The 25,797-nt window shown below is 35.9% G+C and overlaps 2 protein-coding genes across 5 annotated transcripts; one reads left to right on the forward strand and one right to left on the reverse strand.

Annotated features, from left to right (window-relative positions):
• Positions 1–4,097: 4,097 nt before the first annotated feature.
• Positions 4,098–20,291, forward strand: LOC115986953 (myosin-12-like). The gene is made up of 42 exons (XM_031110388.1): positions 4,098–4,703; positions 6,257–6,363; positions 6,465–6,619; positions 6,723–6,851; positions 7,698–7,841; positions 7,935–8,080; positions 8,175–8,331; positions 8,406–8,464; positions 8,571–8,730; positions 8,811–8,960; positions 9,041–9,177; positions 9,293–9,439; positions 9,601–9,702; positions 9,770–9,827; positions 9,907–10,008; positions 10,099–10,136; positions 10,399–10,525; positions 10,609–10,779; positions 10,864–10,995; positions 11,099–11,205; positions 11,497–11,557; positions 11,679–11,856; positions 12,370–12,575; positions 13,197–13,316; positions 13,442–13,540; positions 14,789–15,004; positions 15,602–15,741; positions 15,818–15,919; positions 16,810–16,915; positions 17,097–17,144; positions 17,223–17,282; positions 17,398–17,568; positions 17,771–17,926; positions 18,004–18,210; positions 18,290–18,439; positions 18,521–18,591; positions 18,694–18,793; positions 18,874–18,930; positions 19,020–19,076; positions 19,384–19,464; positions 19,710–19,792; positions 19,881–20,291. Exons 3-42 carry the CDS (start codon positions 6,617–6,619, stop codon positions 20,002–20,004), a joined length of 4,662 nt encoding a protein of 1,553 aa, XP_030966248.1. The 5' UTR covers positions 4,098–4,703; positions 6,257–6,363; positions 6,465–6,616; the 3' UTR covers positions 20,005–20,291.
• LOC115986955 (N-acylphosphatidylethanolamine synthase) lies at positions 19,892–24,904 on the reverse strand. 4 transcript variants are annotated; one of them, XR_004090945.1, is made up of 6 exons: positions 24,637–24,904; positions 24,406–24,533; positions 24,101–24,186; positions 23,434–23,571; positions 20,348–20,741; positions 19,892–19,983 (listed from the first exon to the last, which is right to left on the reverse strand). XR_004090945.1 is itself a non-coding variant. In XM_031110391.1 (5 exons), the coding sequence occupies exons 1-5, from the start codon at positions 24,849–24,851 to the stop codon at positions 22,822–22,824; spliced, it is 861 nt and encodes a 286-aa protein (XP_030966251.1). In that variant the 5' UTR covers positions 24,852–24,896; the 3' UTR covers positions 22,539–22,821. The 4 variants fall into 4 exon arrangements, 1 of the variants encoding a protein (XP_030966251.1); XR_004090944.1 differs by having other exon boundaries at positions 19,898–19,983; positions 20,298–20,741; XR_004090946.1 differs by lacking the exons at positions 19,892–19,983; positions 20,348–20,741 and adding exons at positions 20,748–22,256; positions 22,336–22,430 and having other exon boundaries at positions 24,637–24,899.
• Between the last annotated feature and the right edge of the window lie 893 nt (positions 24,905–25,797).

Consider the following 25,797-nt stretch of genomic DNA (forward strand, 5'->3'; position numbering starts at 1 on the left):
CGGCGACTCCGACGAATCGGAGACGCCATCGAACAATCTCTAGGTCAGTAACCTAGCCAGCGACGTTGCGGACTCAGATCTCATGGATCTCTTTGTCCAGTACGGTGCGCTCGATAGTGTCACCTCTTACTCTTCTCACAGCTACGCTTTCGTCTTCTTCAAGCGAATCGAAGTCGCTAAGGCCGCCAAGGATACCTTACAAGATGTCAATCTCCATGGCCACCCTATCAAGAGCGAATCGGACTCCGAGGCAGGGACTAGATCGGGTGGGGCCGAGGTGGAGGAGGAGGAGTCAGGTTTAAAGATCGGGCGCTAGGAGCCAGGGTCAAGCTCGTCCTCGGACTTGTGAGGTGAGTGGGACTCAGAGCCGAACTCGTCCCACTCGGACGAGTCATGGGGAGTGGTGGGATCGGGGGGCGAGTCGTCGGAGGAGGATGAAGTGGCGTCTTTGAGATCGTTTTGAGAGAGAATAAAGACGAAAGGGCGAGCGGTGAGTGAGAGAGGTAGAGAGAGAGTATGAGGTTTTGGTTGCTGGGTTTCTATTCTTTTGCTGGGTTTCATGTTTTGCTGGGTTTCATGTTCTTTGATTCGGTGGGTTTCTATTCTTTCTACAGTAACATTAAATTGAGTAATTAATTATTTTTTTTAATTTTGGTATTTAAAAAATGTCAAATAATTTTTTTAATAATATTTTAATACTCACGTCAGCCACGTCCAGTTTTCCCGTTAGTTTGGTGACGGAATAGTGCTTCAAGGACTAAAACGGAAAGCGTAAATTGGTTTTAGGGACTAAAAGTAGAAAAAATAAAATGTAGGGACTAAAATGGAAAAACGTCAAAATATAAGGGCTAAAAGTACATTTACGCCTAGTTTTAAATATTCTAATCTATTCTATCCAAAAAAAAAAATCTATCAAGATTTAAAAAGACAATTTTGCACAAACAATAGTGTTCCATCATAGTTTAAATCTACTCATAGGCTTTTCTTTTTTTTTTTTAATTGTCAAAATTGTTCAGTTATCCCCATTCAGGTTTGTATGCTTTTCCGTGCAATTTATGAGTTTGCCAACCACCAAAATCGACAAGAGCATGACGAGATCTAGCTAAAAAAAAATGAATATCAATAACCTCTTTTATTTCTATAAAATATATTTTAAAAAAGAAAAAGCAAATCATGGCTTCTAGAGACATAAATAAGTTATAATTTATTAAAAAGTTACCCATACTGATATGGCATGGACAAAGATCGCACAATTAATAGAACTTCAATCATACAAAGGAGTATCAGTTGACTATGGGTCTGTTTGGATTGAACTTATTGTTGCTGAAATTGAAAACTGAAAACACTATAGCAAAATAATTTTTAAATGTGTGAATAGTATCGTGGGACTCATTTTCAATTTTTTTTAACCCGTGAATAGTGCTATACAATGTATGAATAGTGCTCAACAATACTAAACAGTGCGTGAACAGTGACATGTCTCATGAACAGTAACTTTTGTCTCTCCCTTAAACGCGTGAAAGCAAAAAAAAATGGAAAACGCGACGCAAGATTCAACGGAAACGCTGAATCCAAACCCACATTATATCCCCTCTTCCCTATAATATCATATCATATACTGCGCCAATTGGTTGCACCAAATTGCAACAATTCTACCTAAAAAGAACTTTTTCTCTCCTACTTTAATCTTAGAACTCTTTTTATTATCAACCTTTTTTTTCTCCACAATTAAACTCTCATTTTCAATGTTAGAGGATAGTTGATACCACTATATAAGAGGCTTTTCCTGTTTGGGATAGACTTTTCTTTGGTTCAAAAATATACACACACCCTACTTTTAAGCACAAACAAAACTGGAGGACAACCTAGTAAATATACTTTTTGGCAAAAACACTATTTTGAACTTTATATTTTGAGGTTACAATCAATTTGGTCCCTACATTTTAAAAACAGTCAATTTGGTCCCTGTTATTTTCAACTTACAATCAATTTGGTCCTTACCATTAAATCACTAACAACAAATGCCTACGTGGCAAACTATTAACACAGTTGACAAGTCTAATATTAAAAAATTAAATGAAATACTGATGTGTCTTAATTTCAACAACTAACTCAACGCTTAGTTGGCAAACAAAAGCCACGTCAACGTTTAAAAATATTTTTCTTTCATTGTACGAATTTCTTTGCTTTTTTTATTCGGCCTTTAATATTCTTACAATTTTTTTAACCAATCAAATTTTTATTTTTATTTTCTCAATTTTATTTTTCCTTTTACAATTGCTAACCAAACAAAATTTCCTTTCAATTCCCTTCTTGCAATTTCTTGGTAACCGAACACTAATCTAGTCCAAAATCAAACCCAGATTTTCTACAACCAAATCTTCCAACACCACAAATCCACTACAGAGCTCAAATGCCACTATGCCAGCTTGCAAGTGCATGTTAAAAATACCCATTTTACAACTTTGATCACTCAACACAAACAAACCCAAAGTCAAGCCATTGTAGTGTAATGGAGACCCAAAGACATAGACACAATGAGAAAGCTTTGAAAAGCAAACCCACATAGCCATGGAAGTGGAGGGGTCATCAAAGAAGAAGATAGCAATGCGGACTCTGAGCTCAAAAAACATACCCAATCCCTTTAGCTTTTCGAACCTGACCATAGAATGGTTCACCAACCAATCGCCTTCGTATGGCGTGGAGCTCAAAACCCTTATCGAGACCACTGATCTGAGATGTCAGAGAAGTCGTGGTCAATCTGTGTTGAATCTGGGTTTGGAGAAGCTGGGCCTAGTGGATCTGGATTTCGAGTTTTGTGTATATGGGATTTGGCTTCTTCAATCATGAATCAGAGAGAACAAAAGATTAATGAGAGAGAGAGAGATAAGCTTAGAGATGAGATGAAGGAAAATCAAGATAAAAGAAAAATGTATGAAGGAAAAACAGGATAAGCTTAGATGGGATGTGGCCATTGTGGCGTATTCTAATTTCTAAGGAAAGGAATTCATACAATAATGGAAAAAATAAATAAATAAATAAAATAAAATTTAAGCGTTGATGTGGGATTTATTTGCCAACTAAGCGCTGAGTTGGCTGTTGAAATTAAGACACATCAGTATTTCATTTAATTTTTTAATATTAGACATGCCAACTGTGTTAACGGTTTGCCACGTAAGTATTTTCCGTTAGTGATTTAACGGCAGTGACCAAATTAATTGTAAATTGAAAATAACAGGGACCAAATTGAATGTTCTTAAAATATAGGGACCAAATTGATTGTGACCCCAAAATGTAAGGACGAAAATAGTGTTTTTGCCTATACTTTTCACATAAAAAATAAATAAATAAAAAATGGCCAACAAAGCAGTAGCAATCTCATAGTTTCAAACTTAAAATTGGCCAAAAAACCTGATCCTAAAATTCCCACTAACAATCAATTACTTCGTTGGCCAACAACAACTGTATGGCTCTGCACTTCTACCCTTTACTTTTACTGAGAGCGAGAATGACTTTCCAAGGAAGACGAAGAATCAAAACTGAACGCAAAAGACCACTGCTTGAATTAGAACCTCCCCTTTTTTACAGTTTGATTATATTAAGTTTTGGATCATATTCTATTACTAAACTAAATTCAAATAATTTATCTAGCACCCTGGGAGTTTATGAATACAGCAAACAAGCAAATATTTTTGATTTTATGAGTTCATTATATGCTGTACTTATGTCAGCGGAGAATAACATGAGTTTATTGTAAAAAAAAAGTTACTGCAAAATTTCCCCAATGGAAAATAAAATAAATAAAATAATTTAATACCACACGACATTGTGTAGAAACATTAAAGTTTAATTTTTAGTATACAAATTCTAAATCTAATTATTTTACTATTTATAAAAGTAAGGCAAAAACACAAAACTGACCCTCTAACTTTCAGTTTTTTTTATTTCAGTCCTCTAACTTTCGGTTTTGTCATTTCAGTCCTCTAACTTTTAATTTTTGTCAATTTGATACTCCGTTAAACTCTAGTTATGTCTTACCATTAATTGAGCCAAAACGACGGTCGTTTTGGCTTTTTTTTAAATAAATTTTAGAATTTAAAAAAAAATAAAATAAAATAAAAAACTGAGGGTTAATAGTCTCCGAGACAATGAACAATCGGAGCAAGAGGAAGAGAACCAATTCTAAATGAGAAAAAGGAGAGGAAAGCACGGAAGAAAGCGTCGAAGATGAAGAGGACGAAGAATACTCCACCGTCATCATCGACGACAACAACCATTGCTGGCCGGCGAGATCCTCAAGGCACTAGAAAGTTGCCGATGAAATGATTGGCATCTCTATCCCGAGAAAAGCTCGCTCCTGTAAAAATCTAAATCTCCCTAACACCTCATCGTTTTGTGATTGTAGGTACAAAGAAGAGGAAAATGGAGGGTGAGAAAAGTTCGAGTACGGTTGAGAACAGTGAAATCGAAAGTGAACAGCTTGAAAAGACTGAAACTTCTTCTTCACCAAAAGAGTGTGTGTCATTGGAATCACAGCAAGAGGTGGACGTTGCAATAACAATGATAATGGAGGAGGAGGATCTGAAACCGTCGGATAAAGAAGCCGGAATCGAAGATTGTGTGTCACCAAGGAAGGAATCAGCTACTCCTTGTGGTGGTGATGAAATGAATCCTGTTGAGTATGTTCAAGATTCCACAAAAGGGTAAGCCATCGGAATTGACCCTCAGTTTTTTTTTTTTTTTTAATATTTAATTTTCTCTAAATTCCAAAATTTATTATAAAAAAAAAAAGCCAAAACAACGTCGTTTTTGCACAATTAACGACAAGACATAATTGGAGTTTAACGGAGTACCAAGTTGACAACAATTGAAAGTTAGAGGACTGAAATGACAAAACTGAAAATTAGAGGACTGAAATGACAAAACTGAAAGTTAGAGGACTAAAATGAAAAAAACTGAAAGTTAGATGGTCAGCTTTGCATTTTTGCCTAAAATTAATCAACTAACTATCAAATTAGTAGAAAAGAGAAGGTTAAGGTCGATCCAGAGCTTTTATATATATATATATATAGGACTTGGTGCTCAATAAAACACGTATACTGTATTATTAAAATTGCTAGTATAATATACGAGTGTCACAACTCACAAGCTGGTTCTGCCCTGCTCCTCCTGACTCTTATATTATTAAAATAGCTAGTATAAGCAACAGTAATGATGATTAATGATACTAGACATAAGCAAATAATTATTATTAAGAAAAAAAAAAACTGACAAGTAATAGAGAAAGCTTGGTTGGAAAGCCATGTTACCCTAGTGTTAGCTTTTTTTTTTTTAATTGTTTCCATGGTCCCATGACAGGGTACCTTTTTCCCATGTGAACGGCCATTGGCTAAATTCCGGCACCGGCTTCAGCCGTCCAATAAAAGGAAATTCCAATTCTACTTCATAACTTTCTCCCCCACTAGTCCATTCTCCACCGCCCCTCCAGAATAAGGGAATAAAAAAGGCCCACAAGGCCACATCAGGGTTTGGTGGGTGGTGGGAAGAGGTATTCAAAAAGCCGAGGTAGGGAAATGTTGGGTCCCTAATTTAATTATAGACTATAGTATGCATTTGCCATTTCTTCTATTATGTGTCCCTCCCACTGAGTTTTAAGATGAGAATCACTAGAATAGCCTTAGATCTAACTGAAAATGCACCCCCCATATACACACATATCTAAAATTTATTTCCTATTATTGGTGTTGGATTTGGAGCCTCTTACTCCAACTCTCTCTACCTTAGGCCTCTCGGAAACACAAAACCAAAAGTGCTCGACATGGGGCCTTCTAACATTCAATGAGACTTTGTTTTTAGTCGTGTTTGTACAACCAGCTAAAGCTAATAATAATAACTAGCCATCTTTAATCCCACTCCTTGATTTAATACAAAGTAAAGTAATGACCATTCAAAAGAAGATAACTCTTTTTATTTTTATGTGCCAAAATTTTAATCAAAATAATGCTGCTACTTAAAAACTCCTATGCACAACACCGTGATATGGGCAAAATTGGTACAGCCATTTTGGTGTTGATGCATACAATAAGCAAAGCCACAGCAAAGCGATTGATGCATACAATAAGCATTTATTTACTCACTGTACCAGGCCAGCTCCAAAGCCTCTTTCTTCTTCGTATGGCTTAAGCAATGGATTGTAGGTACACAGACCAGTACACAACTGACCCAGCTACTAATAGTATATATTTCAATGATACAGTTTAATGGTTCTGAGGGCTTCTCTAAGTGCCAAGTCAGCATCCTATGTGGAATGAGCAGAAAAGTTGACAGCTTGACAAGGATTGAGTAAGGGAGAGAGGGAGGGAGGTGAGGTGTAGCTGGCTACTCTGCCTTTTGCATTTTTGAGTTACACCACTGGCATTTCCTCTGCTTTTGAATTCCTTTTTAACATTCTTTTCTACTTTCAGGTGTTGTAATATCATTCCTTAAAGAACAACACCATCATCCTCCAAAACGCTCTCTCTCTCTCTCTCTCTCTCTCTCTCTCTCTCTCTCTTACACACACTCATCCTCTTATGTTCACTCTCCTGAATTTTGATGATAATATAGACTTTTAGCAATGGTAAGCTTCCTGATCATGGTTTTCCTTCAGTTTTAATTTACTGACCTTTTTCCCTACAAGATGTTAGTTAACTTTTCTTGTTCTTATATGGACGGTGATCCAGGGAAGCCCAGTGAACATCATTGTTGGCTCACATGTGTGGGCAGAGGATCCTGAGGATGCATGGGTCGATGGTGACGTCCAAGAAATCAATGGCAGAGATGCCACAATTATTGCCACTAACGGCAAAACTGTATGCTTCTGCCACCTCCCATATTTCTGGAATTCGTAAAACCCCTTCATTTATTTATTTCTTTATTCACTTTTATCATCTAGCAGGACAGATTTTTGTCCATCCTTTCATACTCTTCATGTTAATATAACATGCACTTTCAAACCGTATACATAACCTCATAGGGCTCCTCTGTAGGCACTTTGTATAACTTTACTGGAAATGACAACAAAGCTTATTGGATCCTCTATAGACTAGTTAGGATTAGTCATATGTATTTTACTAATAGTGAAAAAGTAAGAAAAAATTAACTCCAGGAGACGAACTTTTAAATAAAAACATAAAAGGTAGAAGATCTATAAAACAACCCATCACCACATAAATTTTTGGTAGTAAGGTTTATTGTAAAGCATGCATGATTTAAGAAAAAATGAAACAGGATTTCAATAAGAACCGATGAGCCTCAAACAAGTATTCCTGTTGCAATGGAGAAAACTCAAAGAAAGGGGTCGTTAGGCACAAATTTGTTTTCTCAACTTAAAACATAATTTATAATTTAGTTGGACTGTCAAGATGACTATTTAACTTAAAAATCCATCTGCCACTAAAATTTTATTTGGGAGAATCAATGAGGATTTCTGTAGATGATGATAGGTCTTATGAAGTTTAAATTATTGACATCTAAACAGCCTTGCATGATTTTCCTTTTTGGGTAAATTATACACGCACCAAGTGGATCTTGAACTCATGATCTCACCCTCCATCAAGCACTTGCAAGGCAAGGAGGTGCCAATTGAGCCAGAGCTCATTGGCCAAACAGGCTTGCATGATATATAAACTAAACATTGGCATTTGCCTCAATTTCAGATAATTGCAGACATTTCTAGTATATATCCAAAAGACACAGAAGCACCACCAGCAGGGGTCGATGACATGACCAAGTTAGCTTACCTCCATGAACCAGGAGTCCTATATAACCTTGCCTGTCGATTTTCCCTCAATGAAATATATGTGAGTAACTACCACCTACCCAACACCACTGCAGTGAAGTTATTTTGTAATGAAAGATATAAGAAATCTGACAAGTAACGATGAAATAAACAGACTTACACTGGGAACATTCTAATTGCGGTGAATCCTTTTCGGAGACTGCCACACTTGTATGACATCCACATGATGGAGCAGTATAAGGGAGCTGCCTTTGGAGAGCTAAGTCCACACCTTTTTGCCGTTGCAGACACTTGTTACAGGTATATAAACAGTGTACAAACTGGCTTTGGCTCAACCAGAGTATTGTTCTTATCTTCAAAGAAGTAGAATTGACTCATTAATTTCAAATATCAGGGCAATGATAAATGAACAGGGAAGCCAATCCATTTTGGTAAGTGGAGAGAGCGGAGCTGGTAAAACAGAGACAACAAAAATGCTCATGAGATACCTTGCGTTCATGGGGGGCAGATCTGTTACAGATGGAAGAACAGTAGAACAACAGGTTTTGGAGGTGAGTTTGAACTTCTGTTTGTAAATTAACTATTTCCAATTGATAATTAAACAGTAATTTTTCCACATCTTCAGTCCAACCCAGTCCTGGAAGCATTTGGCAATGCCAAAACTGTGAAAAACAATAATTCAAGGTGATATACTTTCGCATTCTTTCTTTTATTACAGAGACTTTTTTCAGAACTTTTTTAGAATAATTTTCTTTCTGGTTTAACTTACAATAATCTGTGGTTTTTCCAGTCGTTTTGGTAAATTTGTTGAGATTCAATTTGATAAGCACGGAAAGATATCTGGTGCTGCAATTCGTACATATCTTCTTGAGAGGTCACGTGTGTGCCAAGCCTCTGATCCAGAGAGAAACTATCATTGTTTCTACATGCTCTGTGCAGCACCACCAGAGGTGACCTCCGTACATTTTCCTACTCAGCAACCAAGTCAGGCATAACAAACATTTAGCTGAACTATATTGTCACCTTACAGGATGTTAAGAAATTCAAGCTGGGGGACCCAAGAACATTCCATTATCTTAATCAATCAAATTGTTATGAAGTAGCAAATGTAGATGATGCGAGAGAATATTTGGAGACGAGAAATGCCATGGATATTGTGGGGATCAGCCCAGATGAGCAGGTGTTGAGCCTTTCAATGTTAATAAATAGAAGATTTCCTTTGTCCATTAATAAAATTAACAGAGATGGTGCTATCTGTAGGATGCTATATTCCGTGTGGTGGCTGCAATTCTACATCTTGGAAACATTGACTTCATAAAAGGGAATGAAGTTGATTCTTCGAAACTGAAAGATGAGAAATCAAAATTCCATCTTCAAACTGCCGCAGAGCTCCTCATGTTAGAACTCTGATCTATTTGGACCACCTTAAAAAAAAAAATATATATATATATATATATATATATATCTACATTCTAATGATGCCTCTCCATGGCCTCCTGTATACTTCTTCAGGTCTGACGCGAAGATGCTAGAAGACTCACTCTGTAAGCGTGTCATAGTGACTCCCGATGGTAACATTACAAAACCACTGGACCCAGGCCAAGCTGCCCTAAGTCGTGATGCCTTGGCAAAGACTGTATACTCCAGATTGTTTGATTGGTAAGCAAACTAGACTCAACTCCTTTAATTAATCTGTCAATAGCAATTATCATGACTGTCTCAGAACCAAAACCAATTTGATTTCTAATTTGTTCAGAAAAAAATTTTATTTGACTGGACAAGGACCGAATTAAATTGAGTAAATTCTTGAACTATGGCAGGATTGTGGATAATATAAACAGTTCAATTGGCCAAGATCCCAATGCAGTAAGCTTAATTGGAGTCCTAGATATTTATGGCTTTGAAAGCTTCAAGATCAACAGGTACATAATAAACAGAAAAACATTATTACAATCTACAGAAAGATATATTGAACATTACTTTTGGTAGTTTTGAGCAGCTATGTATCAACCTCACAAATGAGAAGTTGCAACAACATTTTAATCAGGTTAGAATGACATTATAGGTACAGTTTGAGCATCATTATACTGAAGTAATTTTATACTAACAAGCATCTTTCTTAACAGCACGTATTCAAGATGGAGCAAGAAGAGTACACAAAAGAGGAAATAAATTGGAGTTACGTAGAATTCGTAGACAACCAGGATGTTTTGGATCTTATTGAGAAGGTACCAACTCACAAAGAACATTGTATGTCCAACTTACACAATTTATATCTATTATATGGAACATGAAATATTGATTATATATCCTTACAGAAACCCGGGGGTATAATTGCTCTTCTTGATGAAGCCTGGTACGCATTTTTTCTACATGCAAATGAATATCTGTATCTAGAAACAGATGAAAATCACCTACTTATGAGTTATGAAGTAATTAAGCAGGTTCTAAACCTTGCACCAATGGCACATGCTACCTTAGGTAAAAGGAGACATTATCTCCTCCTGACACCAAAAATAGAAGAACTAATAAAACATTGAAAAACAAAGAAAATAAGAGATAGAGATAATGCATCAATATTGAAAACAAGGATACAGACAAGTTCACTTCTGCTGCAGTATGTTTCCCAAGGCAACCCATGAGACATTTGCACAAAAGATGTATCAGACATATAAAGGACACAAGCGCTTCAGCAAGCCAAAACTTGCCCGAACAGACTTCACAATCAACCATTATGCAGGAGATGTAAGAGAATTTTTCATTTCCACAACCATCCAGCTAAAGACAATAAAATTTGGTTTCTCATTTTAAAGCCTCATGCTCTACAGGTCACATACCAAGCAGACCAATTTCTTGATAAAAACAAGGATTATGTTGTAGCAGAACACCAAGCACTACTAGATGCATCCAAGTGCCCATTCGTCGCTAACCTTTTCCCTCCGCTACCTGATGAGACATCAAAGCAATCTAAATTCTCTTCCATTGGTACCCGCTTCAAGGTAAGCCTTTTTCCATAGTAGCATTATCAGATCTTGTAAACCCTGAGACCCTGACTTACTCTTGACTCAAACTTCAACAACCAGCAACAACTACAAGCTTTGATGGAGACACTGAACACAACAGAACCACATTACATCAGATGTGTAAAGCCCAACACAGTTTTGAAGCCTGGAATCTTTGAAAACTTTAATGTCTTAAACCAGTTAAGATGCGGGGTAACTAAAATTCCACTTCTACCCCACAGAATAAATCGCATTTCCCAGAAACTATCATATGTTGCACTGGTTGATAATGTTCCTTCAAATGATATTGTTGCAGGGTGTATTAGAGGCTATTAGGATAAGTTGTGCTGGGTATCCAACAAAAAGATCATTTGATGAGTTCCTTGACCGTTTTGGAATGCTAGCTCCAGATGTTCTTGATGGGTATAAACTTCTAAATTTAGAAAGTAAAATATTTATCTTCTGATTTTGTTTCACATCTTTATTCTATAGAATAGGAAGGAAGCCAGGACCTCAAGGTTGAAGGCTACAGTTTCCCTATTAAGCTGCATGCTCTAATTAACAAATACATACCTTAGCAAATACTCACATGCAATCAGGCAGATATTTTGGATATAAATACCATTGATATAATTTCATTTTAGATGAATTTAGCAAAAATGATTTTGACTTTGTAGTTTCAACTTTGATAATCCACTGCTTTCTTCTATGCAGATCCGACGAAAAATCAGCCTGTATTGCCATCTGTGACAGAATGGGCTTGAAGGGCTATCAGGTCACTCTACACTTGGACCTACCTATATGACATGGCAATAGTTAGGATCATTGTGCACAAATTTCTCAAGAAAATTTTCATTATGTATTCTGATAGTTGCCTCCCTCATCCTGTATTTCAGATTGGGAAAACAAAGGTGTTTCTTAGAGCTGGGCAGATGGCTGAATTAGACGCGCGGAGAACTGAAGTCTTGGCTAATGCGGCCAGACGCATCCAAAGGCAAATTCGAACACATCTGACCAGAAAAGACTTCATCACCCTGCGATGGGCTACTATTAATGTACAGAAACTTTGGAGAGGTTATACTCTTTTTCCTATGTTATTCCATGTTGCATCATAGCACATAAATCAGAAAGTGTCTGTTAGAACTACCAAACCAGATTAATTCACCCTCCTATAATAGACAAAATGTAGGCTGCTTCATTTAGTAGTGTGTAATTAGGTATTTGGGTTAGATTTCTCAACCCCTCAACCCATATCTCTTTTTTCTCTTGTACTCCATCATCAGGTTGGTGGATTGGATTTCAGTTTGAACCTATAGAAAGGTCTTGATTACTTTGTTGTCATGCCTGAACTAGATATACAGTGTTGGCCCTCTTCCAGGAAATTTAAACTTTAGGCTATTTCAATAACCTGACTATCACCATTTCAGAGCCCTTTTCACCTTTGGTTGTTTGAGCTTGATATACATTTCTGGTTTAAGCTTTTGAAAAAATTGATTCCTAATCTATTTTGAGAAACTACCAACTTTGACAGTTATTGCTGGAAATAAATGTAAATGTGACAGTTTCTCTTGCCTCTTCCATATGCAGCACAAATAGCACGTAAGCTGTATGAACAGATGAGAAAGGTAGCTGCTTCAATCCGCATACAAAAACATGTTCGTGCTCACACTGCAAGAAAATTTTACACAAAATTACTAGCATCAGCAATTGTTATTCAAACTGGGTTACGAGCAATGGCAGCTCGAAATGAATACAGATACAAAAGAAGAACAAAGGCTGCAACCATCATCCAGGTAACTCCTCTGGCTGGGATAAATCACTAAAACATAAAATGCAGGGCTGCATAGAGAAAATGTTAAGATTGGAAATTATATTGCATCTAAAAAATTCATAATCAAGGATATTGTTGGAACAAGAAATGAAATTTAATATTTGATGATACTTAGAAATGCACCTTCATTGATTGGATGTCTTCATTTAAGAAAGTTTTTTAGAATTACAGAAATAACAAAGGAAAAAATTTCAAGATTCGAACGAATAAAAGCAATTGTGAAAATAATGATTCATACAAACTAGATTCAGATCCCTCTATTACATGCAACAACAACAACAACAAAGCCTTAATCCCAAAACTTTGGAGTCGACTAAAGATCCTCAAAAGACTAACTGATTGGACACATGTTTTTTTATCTCCCCTTCTATCCTATCCCAAACAATACTCTTTGTTACTCCCTTCCATGTCCTTTTTACTACTTCTATTACATGCATGATAAATTTTGTCATTTGTCACATAATATAGATGGATTATAATTCAAGCCATCTGAGAAAGGTTTATATTCCAACATTGAATCATTCATCAATCAACAACCTTGGAGTAATATTATTGATTATGCTATTACTCATTCTTCTGACAGACTCAATGGAGAAGATTTCAAGCTCTTTCTGCTTATAAACAGCAGAAGAAGGCAAATCTAACACTTCAATGTCTTTGGAGAGCAAGGGTTGCAAGGAAGGAGCTTAGAAAGCTTAGGATGGTGAGCTTTACTTCTCATATAAGCATATCCTGGCACTTCTCTCCAATTCTTGGCTTGATTTATTCTCTAAGACTAGATTTATCTAAATTATGTGCATAGTAAAAATAAGAAACTCTCTGATGCAGGCTGCAAGAGAAACAGGGGCACTTAAGGAGGCTAAGGACAAGTTGGAGAAGCGTGTTGAAGAGCTAACATGGCGACTAGAATTTGAAAAACACTTAAGGGTATATTCTCCATCAACTACAAATATGTGAATAGGTTGGCGCAAGTCCAATTACACAAAGTCGAAAAGTATATCATTAAAGCAATGTGAATAGATTTTGACTTACTACCATCCTTTGTAGCTAGGCAATACCTCTTCCCCATTTTTATAGCTTACTACCACCATTTGATGAAAAAGGAAAAAACAAAAAAAATAAAAAATAAAAAACAAATGACATTTGATTTAAAGCATATGCTAACTAGTTACATATCCTGATGCAGGATCTTTTAGAAATCAGCACTATACTAGGTCTATTAATGAGTTTTGAGTAAGGATTGATTTTTTTTTTTTTTTTTTGATAAGTGAGTAAGGATTAATGTTAAAGAGTATTAGGTTAGAAAAGAATGACAATTGATGGCTGTTTTGGAGCGGAAACAGAGGATAAACAGAAAATAAAATAAATAAAACACTAGGCAATCACACCTAGGCCTTCCTAAGCAATCACAGCTAGTAGGAGAAGGTAATCACACCCTCAAAACTTAAATAAGCTGCTGAGATTTATCAATCAATCACCATTCAAATAACATTGAATACAATAAAGCCTTTATATAGAGGCCATTGTTAATCCCCTCCTAGAAGTATTTGGACTCTAAATAACATATTCTTAGAATGACTAGGAATAATAATAACAAACAAAAGAAGGATGTAATAGCTCCTAAACCAAATAAGAGGAGGACTCAAAACATAAACTAAGACTCATGGGCCTCTAGGACATCCCATTCCATAAAATATGGAAATTACCAAATTGCCCTTATTCTAGTAAACTTAATTGAAACTACTCTAAAGCTTCCCAACCTAAAACACTCAATGCTAAGACTCAATAATAACTAAAATAACCTATTAAAGGTGTCAAGAAAGTCCGACATCAAAACTAGACCACAAATCTTGATTCTTTTGGTATTTAATCTTCTTTTCCCTTGAACTCTTTCTTGTCTGCATCTTATCCACAGTTCTAGCTGGGGAGACTCAGCCATTTTTAACACGTCTTTGAATTGTAGTTTCAATTTAAGTCATCTAGATTTGGTTTAACAAAACCCTGAACCACTTCTCTGAACACATTTAAATTGTATCACATTTTCTAAGTTTCTGTCACCACATTCAGTCTAATCAATTCTACAGCAGTCCAGATCAATTGGAACATGTCAATTTGATGCTGAGTCCATAAATGAATTGGTCCACTATAGGTTCATCAGAAAACAATGTTTTGCAGATTGATCTTGAAGAGGCTAAAGGACAAGAAATTGCAAAGTTACAAAATGCTTTACATGAAATGCAAGGGCAACTGGATGAAGCCCATGCTGCAATCATTCGCGAGAAAGAAGCAGCAAAGCTAGCCATTGAAGAAGCTCCACCAGTCATTAAAGAGGTTCCAGTTGTGGACAACACCAAGCTGGAGTTACTAAGAAATCACAATGAGCAACTGGAGGTAACTTCCAAAAACTCTCTTTTAGCATTATCAGCAACAAATAACTTAAGATCTACATAGTCACGTAAGTATTGGACCATGACAAAGGATAAAATATTCAGGAAAATCTGAATATAAATATATAAGAAGAGAAAATATTAATTTGCTCACTTTATGTACGAAGATATGCCTGAAGTTGGCTTGATATCTCTTTTTTCAAAGTAATACATGAAAACGTAATTAAGTATAGTGAAAGAAAAGTTATCTCTCTAACATAATCTATTAACAGAAATAAAACTCCCTTAATAGTTAAAGAAAAGGAAAAAGAATTTCCAACTGTCAAAAGCCCTTGTGCGTGATATCCCCACAGAAGGTAACATCTGTTTTTACGCAGCTATATGTGGATAGTGCACCATGGATGAGAAAACTAAAAGTGAATGTAAAACCTTTAGATAAAAATCGTCAAACACAAAAGTTTTAGAGAATGGGAGAAGGATGAGTCCCACCACCCATAAAGATACCAATGCATTTGTGAGTGAGCATACATCTGTATAAATTCATGGACAAATTTTGCAGTTAACAAATATGGTGACAGGAGACTTACATAAATGTGTGTAGGGTGAGCTAGGAGAGCTGAAGAAAAAGTTTGAGGAATTTGAGGAGAAGTATTCCAAAGCTGAAAAAGAGAGCAAAACAAGGCTAAAAGAGGCAGAAGAAGCACAGCTAAAAGCAACGTTACTTCAAGAGACTATTGAAAGGTAGTCAACTAAGAATTGGTCATGACATCTCTATCATCAAAATCTAGGGTTTACTAACTTGTATTTATAATTTCAGATTAGAATTGAACTTATCAAACCTTGAATCTGAGAATCAGGTTCTACGCCAACAGGCTTTGGTAGCATCACCAAAGGAGGACATCTCTGAAGAACTGAGAATGTAAGAGCAAGCAATTTTTTTTTTCTTGGGCCCTCCTTCACGGGGGAGGGGCATGAGTGGGGTTCTTAAGAAATTTGATAACCTTTTTACTATTTTGTCATGAGTAAACATCAGAAACTTTAGGAAAATCTGAACAATTGATCTCTCAAGAAGATCAAAACTACAATGTTTGTCAAGTGAGAAAAGGAAAATGCCAGATATGAGCTCATTTTATTTTGTAGAAATCGGTAAACTTAAATTAGAAAATTGTGATTGACATATTTCTCTTTATCACTACGCAAGGTGATGACAACAAGGGGACAAACATATATAAATCTAGTTCAGGGACAGCTAATACCTTTGTTGAATATATATTTATACAATATATAAATAACAACTAGACCATGGACATTTAGACATATCATCAAAACATTTATTTTTAAACCACAGCTTTTCTTGAATGTGGCTCCTTATCAAGTGAATTCACCAAGGGAATGATTTCATTTAAGTGATGTTAGAATATTCATGTATGAGATGTGAGGTTGTTAAGTGGTCAAGTCCCACATCAGACTATAGTGACAAGAGTAAATAGTTAACATAACATTGTTCGTGCCTAACGTACTAACTTAATCATTTGGGTTAAGGCGGTGTTCCAACATGTTGTATTAAGCCCTTAGAAAGAGGCTCCCTAAGGTATTAATGTTCAACTCTCACAAACCCAAGATCTTAACAAGTAATAAATACAGCCAATAGTGCAGTAGAAGTTACTCCATGACATAAACCAACTACAAGATTTTATCTACAGTTCCACTTTGTCAAAATGTGTTGTTTAGGCCACTAGCTCAGCTCACAATGAGCTTTAGGAACATACTCAACATAGCACATTTCTGAAAGTTTTACTTTTGGTCCAGCCTCAAGAGTAAGATTGCAAGTTTGGAGTCAGAGAATGAATTGCTTCAAAACCAGGCAGTTGTGAAGCAGATAGCTACACCTGAGAGGCCACTGCCACAAGTCAAGGTACAATACCTTTTCTTTTCTTTTTTTGTGGGGGGGAGGGCGGGTGTTAAAGAGGGTGCTTCCATTTTTCCTTTTTTGGTAAAGTTACTTCACTGCCAACCCCAAAAAAATTGGCACTAAGGCTTGGTTGTTTTCGTGAAATTACTTCATTATTTGACACTATCCTTCGATAATGGTGCAGTGTTTGGACAATGGACATCAAAAAGACGAAGAACTTCAAACAACAAAGGTATCATGAACTTTCTTGGATAATAGATCATTAATGAATATACATTTCCAATATGATGAGTTTATTCCTTTTTTTCAGGAATCAGAGCCTATTGCCCCCCTCCTAACTAGACAAAGATCACTCACAGACAGGCAGCAGGTATGTCATTGAAAGCTGAAATTATAAGCAGACACTGCAAATGTGGAAGTCTAAAAACTTATTTTAGTTTGGGTGGTCACTAATGAGTAAATTCATATTTATATCATTTGAACAGGAAAATCATGATGTACTACTCAAATATCTCATAGAAGATAAACGATTTGATAAGAATAGACCTATCGCAGCCTGTATTGTCTATAAAGCACTTCTCCAGTGGAGATCCTTTGAAGCTGAGAAGACAAATATATTTGATAGGATTATTCAAACAATTCGTTCATCCATAGAGGTAGCATACTTCTTTTTTTTATAAATAAAAATAATTTAAGTAAAAATATTACAAATTCGCTGGGGCCAGGGATGGAACCTGAGATCTCAAACCTTTTATAAAGCTTATACTGAAATGCATGCTTTCAGCATTTTAATTTATGATAAAGTGATCAACTTAATTTGACAGGTGTAATTAATTTTTCTATGTTATATCCTTGAAGGGTCAGGACAACATTGCTGATTTGGCATATTGGCTTTCAACAACTTCTACCCTTCTGTTTCTTTTACAAAGTACACTCAAGGCAAGCAATACAACCAGTTCAGCTTCTCATCGTAACCGAAACTCCCCAACCACCTTATTTGGCAGAATGGCACAAGTAAGTTTCCACAAGTGAATTCTTTTATACATCAAAGCTCGTGTGAACATTTACAATTCTAAATATGGTAATCTCAGGGTTTTCGTCCATCTTCATTGGGCACGGGAATTTCAAGCGGCTACAGTGGAATGGAGGGAAAACCGAATGAACAATTGAAAGTGGAAGCTAAGTACCCAGCCCTACTATTTAAACAACATCTAACTGCATGTGTTGAGAAAATATATGGGATGATCCGTGACAATTTGAAGAAAGAGATCAGCCAGTTCCTTAACTTGTGCATTCAGGTAAGCATCTTATGTAGGCAAAAAATTTAGATGACAACAAATCAACATGCAAAACTAAACTCTTAATTATCATAAACAGGCACCTAGATCATCACGGGTTAGATCAATAAGAGGGTCATCTAAAAGTATCCATTCAAATATAGTTGCAAAGCAACAAGCATCAAACATACATTGGCAGAGCATTGTTAATAAGCTTGATCATACCTTGGGTTTAATGTCTGGGAACCACGTAAGCATAATCCACTCTTCCACCGGTTCTTTTTCTGGTTTTTCCAATTTAGCAGATTCATCTGATTTTTGAGATCTTCAGGTACCTTCAATGATCACAAAAAAGATCTTTAGTCAGGTCTTTTCATTCATCAATGTACAGCTCCTTAATAGGTGAGTAGAGTTTCAATTCCAATCTATACAAGAGAAGTTTCAGAAAGGGATTGAATTCAGTTTAAAACCACTCATCAAAGTACCAAATTTATGGTCTGGCAGTCTATTGCTTCGTCGTGAGTGCTGCTCATTTAGCAATGGAGAATATCTAAAGGCAGGTTTGCAGGAATTGGAACATTGGTGTCTCAAAACAACGGATCAGGTAATGAAAATTGTTTGCACTTTTTGCCAAGACTGAAGAGCAGAGGAGGAGAACGTTATACAATTTTGTTGTTTTTACAGTTTGCCGGATCGTCCTGGGATGAACTCCAACACATAAGGCAAGCTGTCGGGTTTCTGGTAGATTTTCTTGAACCCGGATGACTTAGCCAATAAAGCTATTTAAAGCTAAAGATTTAGAATTATTTAAATATGCTTAAATTTTGCAGGTGTTACATCAGAAAGCTCAGAAATCATTGGATGAGATCACAAATGAACTCTGCCCGGTAACAGACTTAGTGCTACAATGAAAAGCATCTTGAATTTCTTTTAAATTCCCTTTGATAACCATTTCAGTCAGGATCTATTGATATGAAAATAAATAAAGATAACACTCTAATTGCAGTAATACTACTGCATGGATTAGTAGGATATTTTCATTAAAAACCAAAACAAGAAAAGGCTTAAAAGTGTATATCTAATCCATTATTTTTTAATCAGATTTCTCAGCTATCCAATAGAGGATAAAATTAAATTCTCAACTAGTGACAACACCTAGCTAATGGCTTTTCTTGCCTTTCCTATTCTCCATAGATATTGAGCATTCCACAAATATATCGCATTGGAACTATGTTCTGGGATGACAAATATGGAACCCATGGATTACCTCCAGATGTAAGTACTCTTGCAAATTTTGTTATACTAAGATAAATTTTATAATTCTAACATCATTTGAAATCATATGCTCTCTCTCACGAGTTTCATTGCTACGTACTAAGTATGTGGTTAGGAGACTTCAGATTACTTTGGATTATTTCCTTGCAGTCCTTAACTTAAGAACAAGAGACAAGCATATTAGTATTGATGCCAAATTGGGATCTTGGTTTTTAATTGTGTGCAACAATAATGGAAAATCTCAGGTAATTGGCAAAATGAGAATGATGATGGCAGAAGATTCAATTAATATGCCCAATAATTCTTTCTTGCTCGATGTTGATTCCAGGTAATAATTTACTTTTACAAATTCTCTCCTACCCATTTTAATTCCAAAAAAAAAAAAATGCTGATGGCATTGCTTGCAAAAATTTCAGCATACCGTTCTCAATGGAAGAGATGTTCCGATCCTTGAGTGACATCAGCCTCTCTGACATGGATCCACCACCCATTCTCCGACAAAGATCTGATTTCCATTTCCTGTTACAACAAACGGATTAGAGTTAGCACATGGATGTATTTAAACATGATGGTGTAATTACATGCGCATTCTTGCTTTTGCTTTGCCCATTTGCCTATTTGTAATTAGTTGCTTTTGCTTTTGTGGGGTGGGAGAGGAGAGAGTGATTGAGCGTTCAGGAATGTAATTTTTATTTATTATCTGTGTTTTTTTTTTTTGTTCATATTGTGGCAATTGGAGTGAATTTTTTAACAGAGAATGAAGTGGTGAATTTGTATATTAAAGAGAAATGAGAAGGAAAATCTTATAAAGTATCTGCTTTGTATCAACTGACTTTTTTCAATGTATTTGGAAAATTCTAGGGGTTGATCAAGGATTGCTCACGGCTGTCATCATCCGCTTAATACAGCTGTGTAGAGTGGAACCATGCACCACAAAAGCCCAAACCTTCACGTGACTTTCCTAAACAAGTAGCAAATACATATTGTTGATTTGAACAAAGTACACTAGTACTATTGTTGTTTTAACGTAATCCAATCTCAATTATAGAATTGAGTGGACTGAAAAACAGCACACACCAACACATATACACCATCTCTATTTCATTCATTTCATATGCCCTTTTCCCTGTCACATTTTGAAATCCTAAGTCAAGAGTTTTGATGCTGAGTATCAGAATCTGCGTGTGCTCTTGAAGCTGATCATGAGAGGAATGCAGACAGCAGACCTGAATATGTACAACCTCATAAACAAAAGAGGCACTTATGTACAATCCCACCTGCAAGAACCGTGTTTCACAGTTAGTGTTGGAAAGTTTGCATTTCCGGTTGGTTTTTGAAGCCATATTGGAATATGCAAATGAAATGAGTCCTTGAGCCACATCTTATTCTTTTTTAATAAGTAATAATACTGATTCAAAAAAATAAAATCAACAAGTACACATGAAGTATACTAGCTGAAGGTCACAAGAGTTCTAAAATTAAAATGAATGATAAAATCAAATAAATTTGAAAAAGAAAACTTCCCTGAAGCTACCATCCACTCAAGCAAGGTCTTCAAAAAATTTGATTTTTAATTCTAAAGTTTTCTGCTCAAATCCTTCAAAGCTCCTTGCATTTCTTTCCCTCCAAATGCACCACATTAAACATTGAGGGATGGGTTTCCATATTTCACAGCTCCAATGATGCCAAAATGACCTTGCCAACATGCTAGAAGATCAACCTTTCTAGGCATCACCCACTCCACCCCAAAAAGAGCAAAAGCCAAATCCCATAAATCTATAGCATTAGGGCAATGCAACAATAAGTGGTCTACTATCTCCTTGTCCCTCTTGCACATACAACAGCAGCTCACCAAAATAATGTTTCGCTTCCTCAGGTTCTCCACTGTAAGGATATTCCCCAAAGGAAAAACGCCACCTTATTGGGGACAAGCGGTTTCCAAATGCTCTTCCACGGGAAACTGTCAGAAACTAAATGAGCTAATACTCTATAATAAGATCGAACCTAAGTCCTCAAGCCACATCTTAACAAGTTATGTACTTAATAATCATGGATGCTACTCACTGTTCAGTCGGGAATACATAAATTCTCTCTCTCTCTCTCTCTCTCTCTCTCTCTCTCGTCAGACCTCCCGCCACCTGATATATAAAACATGTACTTCTACTTCACCTGTTTTACTTTCTTGGGACATCATTTGAGCTGCTCAATATAAACTGAGAAACTGCAAATAAATAAAAGAAGTTGCTTATCACAAGCAACATTCTTCAAAGTTATTAAAACAACAATGATTATTCCATAGAATGGCACTCATAATCATTTCCTAATAATCATCCCAGAACTCCCAAAGTCCAGTGCAAAAGGCACATCATTATTTGCTTGAGCTACCCAAGGATTGAACAACATTGTAGTTGACAGTCCAGGTGCAAGCCACAGGCTTTGTCTTCCAATTTTGTTTTAATATCTCCCACCCTCTCCCAAATCAACTTCAATACTTGTATCTTTCATCAGTAGTTCTTTGGGATCTCTATTTCCAGAATGTATTTTGCTTCATCATTACCATTCCTTGTCTTTAGGCCAATCCCACAAAGACCAAAAATGGCAATGACTTAAACAGCTGCTGTTAAACAGTCCAACAAACATTTCAGGAAATTCTTTGAACTTCTTCTTTTATCTCAAAATTCAATGTTATGTCCACAAGAATCTCTTGGCACTAAATAAGCACTGATGGAAGCAATGGCCGCGTGGCAATGAGAGAGAGTTTTCTGCTTCTTATTCTAACTTGCCTACCTCACCTAAGAAAGCAGCATAAAATGAGAAGGATCCTACCAAGATAGAAATAAAGTGAAGAAATGTTGAGATCAAATAGAATACCTGAAAGCCGCTTGGAGCAGAAAATAGGGACTTCTTTTAATTTCAACTCCAACTGTCCAAAATGATGTTTATGAACCCATCTTTGGTCTATTTCTCTGCCTCACACATCAGGTCTTACATGAAAATAACACTAAAATGATGGTTTCATCCATTCAACATGAAGACAAATCAATTCTGAAAAGCCAATTTTATAGTTCTGCAAATTAACAAATCTACTATTTATTGTGATTACAAAGATGTATATTGCATTTCCATAATGGAAAACAAGAAAGCCCAAAAGGATTGTCTCTGTTATTAAACAAAGGAATTCATGATTAATTATGACCAAAAATAAAAATAAAAATGACTAAATCCTCAACCAAAAGAAAAGAATTTCCACTGTTAGAAACAAATTTTATGGTCAAAATGCAATTTATCTACTGCTCAACATGCTTCAGAATAGAAATGCACAAGCCAGATATTTTCCTTCTTAAAATTGCAAAACTTTTACACCTTTGACTTCATAAAACTTTTAGAGAAATTCCTTAAGCTCTCCATTACAGTTTGAATTTGCTCAGAAATCGCAGCATAGAGACATCTCTGTGCTGCCTCATCCATTCCATGAGGGGAAGTCGTGGGCCATCCTACAGGCGGAAGTGACAAATTACGAGACAGAGATATTGCCGTCTGCCTCATTTTCGGTAGGTCAAATTCTATCGGCTCACCAACAAATATGTTAATGTTCTTATTACATAGTGGAAAAGGAGGCCTTCTACCACACAAAAATTTCTCAGGCATCACCTGGATAATAGGAGCAAATGAGAAGTTGGCCAAAACAAATAATTGGGACATTAGCAAATCAAATGAAATCATCTTCGCATAGATTTATCATTTATGACAACAGATTCAAAAAAAAATAAAAATTTCAAATGCCAAAAGTTGTGTGCTACAATTACATAAACCAGTCCAAAAACAAAAACTCACAAACCAAGGGACTGTTTTACCAGCCACCCAATCTAACTAACTGGACCAAATTAAGTAATGGAACTTGAAAAATATACATAAATTGAAGAGCAGTAACTCATGAGAAAAAAGGGGGGGAAATACTATGAAAACTACCTCTTCAAAGCCATGATGGAAAATTGGCAAAACTATTGGGGTTACAGGGGCACGAGCAATGAGACTAGCAGTTCCCCATTTTAATCGTCTTATTGGTGCATCTTCTTGGGACACTTTTCCCTCAGGAAATGTATGCAGCTGACCAACAGGAAAAATAAAATATTCAAATTCGCACCCAGAAGAAAAAAAAATAAAATAAAAGGATTATTTTGAATCAAAGCGCAAGTCAATAAAGTTACCAAAAAAAAATGTCCACCAAAAAATTTGGTATCTATGATAACTTAAGCTCAATGTGTAACACAGCACCAATTTGATAAGGTAAGCCACAAATGATAAGCTATTAATGAGTCTCCTAAGAGGGCCCCATCGAGTCATTGGACAACTCATCAAACCAGGCAACTACTCTTATGATAATATCATAAAAGCAATTGATTCACTTTGGCTAGTGCTCAATGATCTGAACTAAAGCAATCATTAACCATAATCAAAGTTGCATGAACATTGAGCATGGAGATGAAACATAAGAGATTGAATGAAAGGATCTGGACACGCACACACACAGCCAGAGTAAAACTGCAAAAGAACCTGAACATAAAATATAGGTATGCTTTTTTTCCAATTAATATATATGAAGTAAAACTGGCACAATGTGAAGTAAAATGAATACCCATTCTCCATCAGCTAAGCGCTCAAGAGCTTCATTCATGTGTTCTTGATAAATTCCACCACCCCTAATTATAGGTATGCATTTTCCTGCACAAGAATTGATCTAATTTATTTGATTGAGAGGAAAAGTCAGTGAAAATTATAATTGTCCTTCTTAGGAGCTTTTTTTTTTTTTTTTTTTTTGAACTTAAGCTTGAGCAAGTCTAATATATGAGCAAGTGAAGTTGAAATATGCCTATATAAATATGATTGAGTTGCAAGAAGGTACATGTAAATTAGAAAAGGGAGAGAGAGAGAGAGAGATACCAAGTCGGAAGAAGTAGGAATAAAAGGGATTCTTAAAGCAAATGTCGTCAGCAGCAAGAACCCATCGAGCCAAATTAGGGTGGCAGGTGGGGAAGCCCTTGAAACCCCACATAAGAGGATCGTCCAAACTGGGTGTTGTTAGCGTAGTAAAAGTGAGAGTTTGGTTGTTAATTATAAATAAATATATAAATAATGAGGAGAGGAGAGGAGAGGAGAGGAAAAGAAACGAACGTTGACATGTGATTGCTAACAGTGAGGAGAGGAAGAGCAGGAGGTCTGGAGCGAACAAGACGAATGAGAGTATGAGCATTGTGAACGGAGGTAGTGTTGAAAATAGTGGCCACTATCTTTGCGAAACCTCCTACTCCCATCAACACTACCTTTCTTGGTATTCCTCCCAAGTGTTTCGCCCGCCCTGCCCACTCCATTTTCCCACCCAATCCCATCCCCACTCTTCACTCTTCACTCCTTCTACTCCTCAATTGCTGTTTTGCTTTTTTAGGAAACAAACAAGCAAACGCCTTCACTCACTCCGCCTCCACTTCTTTTACTTATTCTGCCACGCCGGCCCCAACACACCAAATCATTATATTATTGCTGTTTCAAATAATCAATTATTAAAATTATTTTTCTTTTTTTGGGATGTAATTAATAAATGTAATTTGGCAACCATTTCAACTAGAATAACTCGTGTCATGATATTAATGAGATTCTCGATTTTCTCCCTTCATACATTTGATATGAAATAATCAAATACTAGAAAAGATTTAAATACTTTTATTTATTTATTAAATAATAATAATAATAAATGTAAAATCATTTATTGTTATACCATAATAAATACATATAATAGGATTCAGTTAGTTCAATTGATAAAGTCTTTAATGGTTGAATAAGAAATCTAAAATTCAATCCCTACACCAAAATCTAATTAGTTTTTTGGTCTTATAATAAAGAACTATCGTAAAAAACAGACATCATTGGTTGAAAATCTCTCAAAAAATAATAATAATAATAAATGCATACATAATAGATCCAAACTTCCATGACACAAATCTTTTTTCTTAAAAAACACACCGCAATTGGGTTAGCTCCATCGCTCATTAATTTTTTTCCAATTAGGGCCAATCCCCTTGGCAATATCATGTTTGAATGGTTTCACTTTACCCAACTTGAGTCTTTTTTCTTCTTAGTCTAGCCCGGGGGCCTTTTTCTTAACCTCTCCAAAAAAAGTATGCAACATGAGCTCGCATGTTTTTATTATATTTCATACAACGATAAACTCATTGCATGTTGAAAGATGATGAGTGTGATGCAAATGAGCTTGTGTAAAAGTTCATTTCTGTATTAAGTAGTATACTTTTATTGGTGCGAAGTAAAACCGAGCTATCA

Source organism: Quercus lobata, chromosome 4 (genome assembly GCF_001633185.2).
Source record: "Quercus lobata isolate SW786 chromosome 4, ValleyOak3.0 Primary Assembly, whole genome shotgun sequence".
NCBI classification, from domain to species: Eukaryota; Viridiplantae; Streptophyta; class Magnoliopsida; order Fagales; family Fagaceae; genus Quercus; species Quercus lobata.